The sequence below is a fragment of the Crocuta crocuta genome, unplaced genomic scaffold, assembly GCF_008692635.1.
Source record: "Crocuta crocuta isolate KB4526 unplaced genomic scaffold, BGI_CrCroc_1.0 scaffold431, whole genome shotgun sequence".
Classification (NCBI taxonomy): Eukaryota; Metazoa; Chordata; class Mammalia; order Carnivora; family Hyaenidae; genus Crocuta; species Crocuta crocuta.
In genome coordinates this window covers 2,770,471-2,782,745 of record NW_027528859.1, presented here as the reverse complement: position 1 = coordinate 2,782,745, position 12,275 = coordinate 2,770,471, and the positions used below count along the sequence as shown (strand labels likewise).

General features: G+C 47.2%; 1 protein-coding gene across 3 annotated transcripts in view; it reads left to right on the top strand.

The window, feature by feature from the left end:
* The window catches only part of CCDC180 (coiled-coil domain containing 180), a 58,061-nt gene extending 47,242 nt beyond the window's left edge, over positions 1–10,819 (top strand). For all 3 annotated transcript variants that reach the window (XM_077756142.1, XM_077756141.1, XM_077756139.1), the window contains 7 exons: positions 606–747; positions 3,755–3,915; positions 4,448–4,585; positions 5,304–5,415; positions 8,532–8,637; positions 9,401–9,536; positions 10,647–10,819. In XM_077756142.1, coding sequence (XP_077612268.1) covers positions 606–747; positions 3,755–3,915; positions 4,448–4,585; positions 5,304–5,415; positions 8,532–8,637; positions 9,401–9,536; positions 10,647–10,778 — 927 coding nt within the window. In that variant the 3' untranslated portion in view covers positions 10,779–10,819. The remainder of the gene's footprint in view (positions 1–605; positions 748–3,754; positions 3,916–4,447; positions 4,586–5,303; positions 5,416–8,531; positions 8,638–9,400; positions 9,537–10,646) is intronic.
* Positions 10,820–12,275: the final 1,456 nt, after the last annotated feature.

Sequence of the window (12,275 nt, the reverse complement as noted above, 5' to 3'; positions counted from 1 at the left end):
ACCTCGTTCATTCATTTATCCATTTATTGAGCCACCAGACATTTCTTGGACACTAACTCTATGTCAGATACTGGGTGGGCCAAGAAGAACAAGCCCAATCTCCATCCCTGGGAGGCCGGCACCCTGCATAGGGTGACGGACATGGCGGCACCACAGGGAGATGGGTGGAGCTGTTGAGCTACTCAGTACCCAGTTCCAGCACGCCCCACACAGAGGTGTCTGGACGCGTTCCTGCCAGCCTCCCACTGGGCTGCAGATCCTTCAGAGCAGAGGCTCTGCGGCCTCCATACTGTGGCCTCTGGCCTAGTCCCTAGCTTGGCACTTCATACAAAGCTCTCAACCTGGTCATTGGAATGAGATTCCATTTGGGTCTTGGACAAATGGAAGGACAAATAAGAGTCTTGCCATTTTCAGTCACTTAGGCCTTGCGTACTGGGATATTGTCAGTGGTAAAAAGGGCAGTTGGGTAGGGAAAGTGTGGCTGGCAGAGGTGACATTCAGAGAAAGGGCTAGGAGGTGTGGAGAGCAGGGTGGAGGATGCAGGAGCATGGGCCAGAGCTCCAGGGTGAGCATCCTTGCCCAGACACCGTCAACCTCTCTTGCAGGAGTTTTACCGCAGAGAGAAGCGCTCAGTCACCAGACCTGACTGCATGTACGATAACTTTGACCAGTGCGCCGAGAACATCTGCAAGAGGATCCTGGGGTACCATGACCAGACAAATGAGTACCATAACTCCTGCCTCATAGGTGGGTCTGGGCGGCAGGCGGGCAGGCAGGTTGAGGGTGTGGCACGTGTCACCAGTTGAGCAGAGCCTGGGCCTCACAGCCTGGAGGGTGCCCTCCTGAGCTGGAGGTCACCGGGGGAGGCGCAGGAGCCTCCCTGTGGAAAGCTGGCATCTTCGAATTAGGTAAAAACACTGATCAGATGTAACTGGGAGACACAACGATGCTGAAAAACAATCACTTTTCTTGAGAAATCTGGTGATTTGTATCACTAAAAATGTTTTGTTCATTGCACAGGTAATTTTGACAGCTCTATTGAGATATTCACATACCACACAATGCACCCATGTAAAGTGTCCAATTCAGTGGAGTTTAGTATATTCTCAGAGTTGGGCAGCCATCACTACTTCTCAGTTTTAGAACCCTGCCCCTCCATCACTGCCCCAGCCCTAAACAACCACTCAACCACTTTCTGCCTCTGTAGACTTTCCTCTTCTGAGACTGCATATGAACAGAATCACTGTGCGGTGTTTTGTGACTGGCTTCTTTCATTCTGCATAATATTTTCAAGGTTCACCTGTGTTGTAGTGTGGGTCAGTACTTTGTTCCTTTTCATGGCTCATTCTTATTCCATTGTGTGCATGTGCGACGTTTTGTTTACCCTGCATCGGTACACGTTTGTCTGTTTCCACCTTTGGCTACTGTGAATACCGCTGCTACAAACATTCACACACACGTTTTGTGTGGACAGATGTTTACCTTTCTCTTGGATGTATAACTAGGAGCGGAATTGCTGGGTCACAAGGTAACTCTGTATTTGAAGGTCTGAAGAAAACTTTCCACGGATATTTGTTAAGTGTCGACTGTACGCCTGGCCCGTGCTGGGCTCTGACGACCCCAATAGGCACAGCCTCCTGGAGAATAGGGACATGAAAACAGGCAGATAGAATACATCGTGCCATTTACACTTATTGTAATGACGTCAAAGAGGTTGTGAAAACATGCCCAGCGCACACCTTTGCCCATTTCTTCACGTTCCTCTGCATCTTTGCCCATAGCCACACATGTTTGATGCAGTTGTAAGTCCTAATTATTCCTGCTTCTAAAGCAGGGAACCTGAGGGCCCATCACAGGTCTGCTGTGTTGGTTGAGGGGCAGCGTGGGTAGAAGGGGGAGAGGATTAGAGGGCAGCCAGACCTGGCTTCAAGGCCCAGCACCGCCATCTCCCTGCCTTATGACCCTGACCAAGTCACCTCACCTCTGTGAGCCTCAGTTTCCTTGTCTGTAAACTGGAGATAAAGACAACACTCACTGTGCAAGGCTTTTTTGAGGATTAAGCCCACCACACAGACCTGCCATATACAAGGGACATAATCAGTGGTGGCTCTCACTCCTGTGGCTGTCGAATGACTGGCATTGAAACTACTATAGCATTTTGTTTCTCTAGCACAAAATGTCCCCCTGGGAAGTCTGGGCTCCCATCCTATGTGACCTTCCTCAAAAGAAAGGTTCAGTGGTCAGACGGGTTTGGGAAATGCTACAGATTATGTCCCTCTCTGGAAGAGTCACAGTTCCCACTAAATGGCGACTTCCACTTCCTGCAGTTTGGGAGTCCGGTATCCTGGCCAAACCCCTCACTGAAAACATTTACAAGTATTGGATATAGTATTTTCGAGATGAACTCTTTCAGATGTATTGATGAGTTAGCCATAAAGTAAGAAACACACAAGGCTCCCAAACTGAGTGACAATAGGAACTCCAAGAGGGAAATTGAACAGTAACACATTGCCCTAAGGGCATTGCTGACTCCTAGGTGAGCTTGAACCTTGTTTTCATGGCCTCCGGGGTTTTGGGAACAGGAGACAAATCCCCAGACCACCCACAGTTGGAAAGTCTGGAAGGACACAAGCCACAGGAAAACTGGGACCCCACAGGGCTCCAGCTGCAGAGTAGGGTGAATGAGACAGAAACCAAGCTCCCTCCCCTGTCCTGCACCATCACCAGCAGCTGCAACTAGAAGGAAACTGCCTTATTAAAACACCTTGGTGCTGGGTAAAGCAGAAGGGAAACTCCAATATAAATCCATAACTATTAAGTGGCCTTTGTGCTTGAAGTTGATTTTGTTTTGTGGATCATCCAAAAGACCTCCTGCTGATAATTTAGCGTAAAATGATCTTGAGTTGGTGGTGCCCAGATGCTTCTCTGGTAGACACCACAGATCCTTTCTAGAAAAGGAACACACCTTCTATTCACACCTCTAAGGATTCTCACAAATCAAATTCTCAGAATAAGAGCTCACAGTAAACAAACCAGACAGACAGACAGACAGACAGACACACACACACACACACACACACACACACACACACACACACAGAAAAGACCCCTAAATCATGAGGCAGCAGAATGAGATCAGTAAAGACTTCAGATACTGAACATATCATACAAAGGATATAAAATAATGTATTCATTGCAATTAAATTTAAAAGGACACTGGAAACATAAGAAAGGAGTGAGAGACTATGAAAATGACCAAATAGAAAAGAAAACCACATAGAACTTCTATATTGGAAAAATAAATAGTTCAAATTTTGAAATTGTGAATGGCTTCTACTATCAGAGAAAATATCCAAAACTCAATGCAGAAACGGAAAGAAATGACAGTCTGGGAGAGAGGTAAAGGGATGTGGAGAAGGTAGGTCTAACATAGGGGTCCCCAGGGACAGAGGGGGACCAGGGTTGAGGCAGTCTTTGAGGAGATAATTGATAAAACAGACTCAAGACTCTATGCACTTTTCATGAGCTGGGAAGTCCTGCAGAATATCAAAGAGAAGTTCTTTGAATTTACTTAATCCAGTATTTTCTGTACTGCTCTGACCACAGGACCCCTCTTGATGAGATAGCTGTTACCACATTGTAGACCAAGTCCTTCTCTTTGGGAAGTTGCTTTGGGGCTTTGTGGGAGAGATCACTTCAGCACCTTGGCTCTGCTCTGTTCCCTCCCCTGGTCCCTCACCCCCAACTTCTACAGAATTACGGGCCCAGATGAGGAGATTTGAGGAGCTACTACCCCAGGTCTGCTGGCTGGTGATGGAGAACTTCAAAGAACACCACTGGAAAAGATTCTGCACCTCTGCCAAAGAGATCCGGGAACAGTTCTGGAATTATCAGGAGAAGCTAGAGATAAGGAAGGTGGGGGTCCCCAGGACCAGTCTTCCTTCTCTGGGACCAAGGGCCCCTGGGAGTTCAGAGATGGAGGCAAGGCATAAGTAGACCTGGTCAGGTTGGCAATGTTGGATGGGGGCTGAGGGACACAGAGCATTGGAGAAATGCCTTCTTCTTCATAGGTGTTCTATAAACTCCTTTTTGGATTTAATGGGTGGGTTTGCTGATTCTGTAGGAGTGTGGTCACTGACATCAGCAACAATGGTCTACAAGCCAGAGGACGTGGATGCCATTGATTTTATTGGACTTAAGGCCTTGGTTATGCTGGGGCTGCTGCTGAGCTCTCTCACTCCCTAGCCCTCAGAGTCCGCTCCAACCATCCCCCCATCTTGCTTTCTCTGCCCTCCTCTGCCCAGCCATGGCCGTTCACACACGCAGGTCAGAGCACACATCAAATCTGACTATGGCCATTATTAGAGGACATGGGCCCATGACATTCTGGCCCTCACCTAGAGACCAGGTCAATATCCCCACTGATTTCTGGATTGTTTGATTGAAGGATGAAAATGCCAAGAAGCTCCATCAAAATCTCGGACATCCTGAAAATATCCAAGAAATGGAGTCTCTGTGTCAAGTGGAAAAGAAAAGGCAGGAAGATTTAGACACTGTGATTAGGACTACCAGGGAGAAGCTTGAGGTCAGTGGGACTGGGTGCTGAGCACTATACTGCCCCCAGAGAGACTCCCCCAACTGACAGTCCAGCAACAGTACTGAACATGGACTCTTGCTGGCACCTGGCCAAAGGGGGCATGAAAGCCAACAGGTTTTATAGGGCTGACTGGCCATTATTGACTGCTTAACTTGCATCTTTTGATTTCTAAATTAATTAGTTACAAAATTACTAATGAGAACTTTTTTCGATATCCACATCTATTTATTTTGTATTTAGCTAATAATCTGTGGGTGTTCCTTGGCCACCTCTTTTTTAAAATGTTTATTTATCTTTGAGAGAGAGAAAGAGAGAGAGCGTGAGTCGGGGAGGGGCAGAGAAAGAGGGAGACACAGAATCCGAAGCAGGCTCCAGGCTCTGAGCTGTCAGTACAGAGCCTGATGCTGGGCTCGAACTCACAAACTGTTGAGACCATGACCTGAGCCAAATTCAGATGCTGAGCCGACTGAGCCACCCAGGTGCCCAGCTTGGCCACTTCTAAATCATTTCCTATCTTTGAACCCAGTCAGCTCTTGCAAGAAGCCTCTTTCCTTAGGACCAGACACCACTTAACTTGGACATAACTGATTCATGGCTTTGGTTTTGTCTCACCTGCCGGCTCCCCAAGTCCTCCCTCAGCTGGTCTTTGGAGGCAGGCCTCTCTCCCTGCAGCAGCAGGGAGAACATTCCCCCATGTTTCCTGCAGGAATCCACCAGGAAGTACGGCCGGTTTTTCATAGCCAACCTGGCCAGCTTCGCCGAGAAGTTCCTGCTGCAGTTGGATGAAGTGGTCACCATCGATGACATCCGGGTTGCAAGTAAGTGGTGCCACTGACCTTGTGCCTGAGCCCCAGGGGGTGGGTGAGGTGGAGGGAGATGGGCCAAGGGCATCTGCTTTTCCCCAATTCCACCAGAATGAAACCAGATTCTCTACCGAGAGGACTGATGGTTTTTGGTTTTCATTAACAGTAAGGTGGTTTTTTTATTATTATTAAAAAAGTAAATCCCAAATGGGTCAAAAACTATATGTAAAAAAATAATCCTAATAGTAAATATTTTCATAATCTTGGAGTAGAGACAGCTTCCCTGAGTATCAGATGAGAGCCAGAAGCCGTGAAGGCAATGGCTGGCACTCCTCCGTGGCCAAAACAAAAAAAAAAAAGAAAAATGTCAAAAATTTGAAAGACTACTGGACAAATATTCCTAACAGGCTATAGGTAAGAAAAAGACGTAACATCCCTATGGTAGAGGTTAAATTTCTAAAAAGAGGCAAAGGACAAACACATGCAAAAGAGAAGCAGTTCATATCTCCAATGAGTATGAAAGATGCTCGACCTCGCTGATGATGAATGTCAACACTATTAAGATATCATTTTTCACCAACAGCCTGGCAAGGTTTCTAAATTGAGCAACAACCAGCCCTGGTGCGAATGTCAGAAAGCCCAGGTACCATAGAGACCTTTGGAGAGGTGTACGTCAATATCCCTGTCTTGGAGAACCTTCTGTCAGCACCTGCCAAAATTTGGACCATGTATGCCTTTCACCCAGCAATTCTAACCCTAGGGATTTATCCGAAAGAAATACTTATACAATTTTCCAAAGAGATCTTTTCAAGCATATTCATCACAGCACTGTTTGATGTGCAAAGAATTGGAAACAACACTAACATCCACGTGTAGAGGATTGGATCAGTAAATTATGATCCTGATGTACATGTGCATACTGTGCAGGTGTGAAAGGGGGTCAGTGTGTCTACACATGCCAACATACAGAGTCAGGAAGGAATACTGTTATGGGGGAAAAAGTTGACAATTAGTATTTATCCATGATACCATTTTTTTAATGCATACATGATATAAACATGTATATTCACATATATGTATGTAAATCTGTGTGACAAACAAACAGAGACAGAGCCTGAGGGACAGGTCCCACACTGTTGACCATGATCATCTCTGATAGGTAGAAAGGTGAGAGACTCCTAAATTTTTTTCTTTTCTCCCATTAGGTAGTGTTTAAACTTTTTCTAATGTGTGTTTTGCTTTTATAACTATATAAAGATTAAAATTTTTTAATGGTTATTTTTTTTTTAAATTTTTAAAGATTTTTTTTAACATCTATTTATTTTTGAGAGACAGAAAAAAACAGCATGAGTGAGGGAGAAGCAGAGAGAGAGGGAAACACAGAATCTGAAACAGAGTCCAGGCTCTGAGCTGTCAGCACAGAGTCCAACACAGGGCTCAAAACCACAAACCGTGAGCCAAAGTCAGACACTTAACCAACTGAGCCACCCAGGCTCCCCTAATGTTTATTTTTCAAAGAGAGAGAGAGTGCACGTGAGTGGGGGAGGGGTCGGAGAAGGAAGGAGACACAGAATCTGAAGCAGGCTCCAGGCTCTGAGCTGTCGGCACAGAGTCCAACAGCTCGAACTTAGGAACCGTGAGATCATGACCTGAGCTGAAGTCTGACACTTAACCTTCCAGGCACCCCAAGATTTAAGTTATATAGTAAATGTTATCCATTTACTTATGTAGTGAGTGATTAAAATACATCATTTTTATTTTTAAAAGTTTCTGGGGTGCCTGGGTGGCTCAGTTGATTGAGCGTCTGACTCTCGATTGCAGCTCAGGTCATAATCTCATGGTTTGTAAGGTCAGTCAAGCCCTGTATCAGGCTCCGTTCTGAACGTGGAATCTGCTTAACTGTCTCTCTCTTTCCCTTTGCCCGTCTCCCACTTGCTCATGCATGCACTCTCTCTCAAAAGTTTTTATTACAAAAACAATGCATTTTTATAGTAAAAATTAAAAACTGAATCTTAATTACAAAGAAACAGAAGAACACAGTCCTTCCACCCAGAACTAAGTGCCCTTAATATTTGCCATCCCATCTTTCCAGTCCTTTCCTCTTGGACACAGGCCTGAGTGTGTGTGTGTGTGTGTGTGTGTGTGTGTGTTATAGAGTGTGTGCCCTTTTATAACCACCCTCAGACAGACATTGGCCAAACCAGTCAATCATCTTCTTGAGTATTTTCACTTGCTGTGCATTGTGATTTATTCATTAGTCCCCTGCTGTTGAATGTTGGGCCCTTTCCAATTTTTCACTCCTGTAATTGTGCTACAGGAAACATCTGCATCCTTACATCTCTATTCTGGGGCAACAGGTTCCTAGAAGTGGACTTTTTGGGTCACGATGTACATGCATTTTGAGGTACTGGTCATTTTCCCCTACTGGAAATCTCTCTGTCCAGTGCAGGCCTTGTTTGGGGAAGCGAGGCCTGCAAAGGCACTAGAGATGAGACCTGAGGGAGACCAGGCAGAGCAGCCAGCAAGAAGTTCCTTCTTGGTAACTTGGAAGGAACCGTGGAGCTGGAAGACCCCCGTACCAGCCCCAGGGAGGCCTCTCTCCTGCTGCAGCTCTGGCTGCTGGGCCAAGCAGCCTGGCCCTGCTCTCAGGGCAGATCGGAGCAGCTCCTTCCTGCTGGCCGTCACTCTGCTAGGTGCAGCCCTGTCACGGAGGCACTTGAAAGGACAGGTCTGCGAGCCAGACATCAGAGGACAACTTTGAATGTGTTTGCCCCAGGGATAGTTCAGAACCCACTTGAGCCAGTATAAGCCAAGGAAGGGTCTATAAAGCTTATCTGGAGGCTTGTGGAAGCCGTGCGAAGGTCAGACCATCATGCTCTGGGCTTTGGAGGAGGGAAGACCACCTAAATCACACCTCCCATCACCAGCCCCCCAGCCCCCACTGGGCCTTCAGATCCGCTGCTTTCAGCTTCTCTGTGGGAAGAAGTGTGGGCTCTGCCTCCCACTGGACACTCCAAGTCAGGAGGAAGGGAGCAAGTCCTCATCCCTCTAAACATAAGGTCGGGGGAGAAACCCCCTTGATCTCAGCCTGTGTGTGAGGTTATGGTCATAACCTGTCTTTTGCCTGCCAGGGATGGAGCCCACCAAACAGAAGACATCAATTCTCATACGGAGGAAACTCGCTAGGCTTTCCCTGAAGGAAGAAAGTGAGAAGCCCCTGATTGAGCGGGGGAGCAGGTAAGACCCAAGAGCATTGAAGAGTACCACCAATGGCTGCGTTTGCTGGAGCACGATGCAGCGGAATAGTTAGGGGCAACTGGAAGCCTTGGAAAGGCATTCTGTTCTAAGCCTCAGTTTCCTCGCCTGTGAAATGGGCATGGCAGCCCACCGTGCATGGTATTACAAAGAGAAACTTTAATGAGATTGTACTTAGAGTGCCCCTGGCACATAGTAAGAGCTCAGCAGCTCTTAGTTCCCTTGATAGGGAGTCACAAAGGGGCCCCCAAATAAAGGGAGGCCCATCCCAGTATGGGGCACATTCTTGGATCCCTGGTGGTACTGTGAAGCACTGTGCGTATGCTGAGAGCTGTCAAAGTCCTTGTTCCCTGAGCCCCAAGAATGTGACTCTGGAAGAAGAAGTAAGGCGGTGATTTGCCCAGCACAGTAGGAAACCGGGGCAGGAATGGGTGACTGCCCCCTGGCTGGCCCACTGACATGGAAACTGAGGCCTGCAAAAGGGAGACAACTAGAAGCGGGACATTCCTCTCTCCCACGCAAAAGCCAAGACCGGCTACCCGCACGGAGTCAGTGTGAAAGTAGAAAAAAGAACTTGAAGAAGCTTAAATGTTTAGTAAGGTTTTTCTTTTAATGAAGACATTTAAGACATGATCTTTTAAAAAAAAAAAAAAAGATACGTTAAACTTTTCCACTGGGATTGGAGGGTACGCTGTGAAGGACAATGAAAAGCATGTCGGACTTTCACATGCATGTTTATTTGTAGGAAGTGGCCAGGAATCAAACCCACTGAAGTCACCATCCAAAACAAGATTCTCCTCCGGAAAACATCATCCATCACCACCACCAAAACGACCCTGGGCCACCTGGCGGCTGTGGAAGCCCGAGATGCTGTCTATTTGGTGAGTCAAGAGACGGGGTGCAGATGGGCGTGTCCCAGGGAGCACAGGGCAGCTCAGTTTGGCTGCCTTGGAAAGAAGGGAGCTTCCTGTCACAAGGTACCCTCATGTTTGGCCCATGGAGCAGGAGACCCATGCCAGGGTGCCCCAGAGCATAGTGTCAACACTCAAGATAGTTGATGGTCACAGGCCTAAGGATGTGGGTCATGTCCGGTCCCAGTGATAGTGTGGGTCTGAGGGTATGAGCCCCAGGGCCAGGGGAGCCCAGCTGAGGGACACCCCACCAATTTGGGGGTGAAGAAAGACCTTCTGGAAGAACAGTTGAGTCAGAGTGAGGGGACAAAGTAGTAAGAGGCACAGAGCAGTGAGAAGTGGTGGGTAGAGCAGCTGACAGTTACTGAGGCATCTCACTAACTCCTCATAATGGCCCCATGAGGAAATGAATTGTCCCCTCGTACTGATGAGGACACTGAGGCTTAAAGAAATGTGTCCCCCTCATGCTGCTATGAAGTAACAAAGGCAGGATTTGAGCCCAGTGCCTATTAGTCACCCCTGGTGCCTGCCTAAAGAGGAGGCTGCACCCAGATGCTACCTGTGGGTGTGTTAGTCCTGGTGCCCAGAGAGAAACTGTGTTCTGTCCATGGTACAAGATACACTGACCCCCATAGGAGGAGAGCCCATCCCCTTCCCTGGCCACCATGCCAGGCCTTGGGCAGAAGGGACAACTCTGCCAAGTTCAGTAAGGGCTCAAGATGTGGAGGGATCAGCCTTATAAGGAAACCAAGTCCCCTGAGCTACAGGAGGCCACAGTGCGGGATGGCAGTTAGGAATGGTGCAGAGTCCAGAGTCAGGGGGATGGGTCCTTGCCCCTGCTCAGCCTCTTTCTAGCTGAGTGGCCTCAGGCAAGATTCTGAACCTCAGTTTCCCCATCTATGAAATGACTGGACCTGCCCATGGGTTGCTGGGCAGACTACATGAGAAGTGATTTGTGAAACTCTTGTCAGTGTCTGGAGTGGGTTAAAAGCTATCTGCCACTGGGGTACAGCATTCCTTTAGGGCCCAGAGTACAGAAGTCCCTCCTCATCTGGCCTCCTCCCGCTGGTTTGCTCCTAGAAATATTTAGCGTCGTTTGAAGAGGAGTTGAAGAAGATCCAGGACGACAACACATTGCAGGTGAAGGAGGCTCAGCACTGGAAGGACAGTTGGAAGCGCTCCGTGGATACCATCCAGGGCCTGTACTTGTGAGAGCCTCAACCCACCCCACATAAAGGCTCATTTTTTATGGACTCCTTCTCTATCCATCCATCCATCCGTCCATCCATCCATCCATCCATCCATCCATCCATCCATCCGTCCATCCATCCCTGCTTTATACCCAGCACTGTAGCTTCATCAGTGACCAGGACACGATGTGGTTCCTGTCCATGTGGATGGGTGAGGAGGACAGAGGTGAAAGGGGAGTTCCACGTGGTTTGCAGGGCTGGTGGGTCACAGACGTGGGCCACTTAAAATAAAGACCAGTACTTCAGAGGACATAATTCCAATAGGCATGCTTGGCACTTCGTCTTAGAAAATGAAATAATCAAAATATATGGGCATAGGTATATTTACATTTAACAAAGTAAGATAATTGCAATCATGCAACCAACAAAGAATTCATCCAGCCTTTTTTTTCTTCCTTAGTTTATTGTCAAGTTGGTATACATATAACACCCAGTGCTCATCCCAACAAATGCCCTCCTCCATGCCCATCACCCCCTTTCCTCTCTCCCCCACCCCCATCAGTCCTCAGTTTGTTTTCAGCTTTCAAGAGTCTCTCATGGTTTGCTCTCTCCCTCTCCCCCACTATTTTTCCCCTTCTTCTCCTGCATCGTCCTCTGTTAACTTCCTCCTAATCCACCTATATGTGCAAACATATGGTATCTGTCCTTCTCTGCCTGACTTGTTTCGCTTAGCATAACGCCCTCAAGTTCATCCATGTTGCTACACATGGCCAGATTTCATTCTTTCTCATTGCCATGTAGTATTCCATTGTATAAATATACTACATCTTCTTGATCCATTCATCAGTTGATGGACATTTAGGTTCTTTCCATGTTTTGGCTATTGTTGAGAGTGCTGCTATGAACATTGGGGTACATGTGCCCCTATGCATCAGCACCCCTGTATCCCTTGGGTAAATTCCTAGCAGTGCTATTGCTGGGTCATAGGGGAGTTCTATTGTTAATATTTTGAGGAACCTCCATACTGTTTTCTAGAGGGGTTGCACCAGCTTACATTGCCACCAACGGTGTAGTAGGGTGCCCGTTTCTCCACATCCTTGCCAGCATCTAGAGTCTCCTAATTTGTTCATTTTAGCCACTCTGACTGGTGTGAGGTGGTATCTCAGTGTGGTTTTGATTTGTATTTCCCTGATGATGAAGGACGCTAAGCATCGTTTCATGTGTCTGTTGGCCATCTGGATGTCCTCTTGGAGAAGTGTCTGTTCATGTCTTCTGCCCATTTCTTCACTGGACTATTTGTTTTTCGGGTGTGGAGTTTGATGTGTTCCTTATAGATATTGGATACTAGCCCTTTATCTGATATGTCATTTGCAACTATCTTTTCCCATTCTGTCAGTTGCCTATTAGTTTTATGGATTGCTTCCCTTGCCGTGCAGAAGTTTTTATCTTGATGAGGTCCCAATAGTTCATTTTTGCTCTTGATTCCCTTGCCTTTGGGGATGTGTCAAGTAAGAAATTG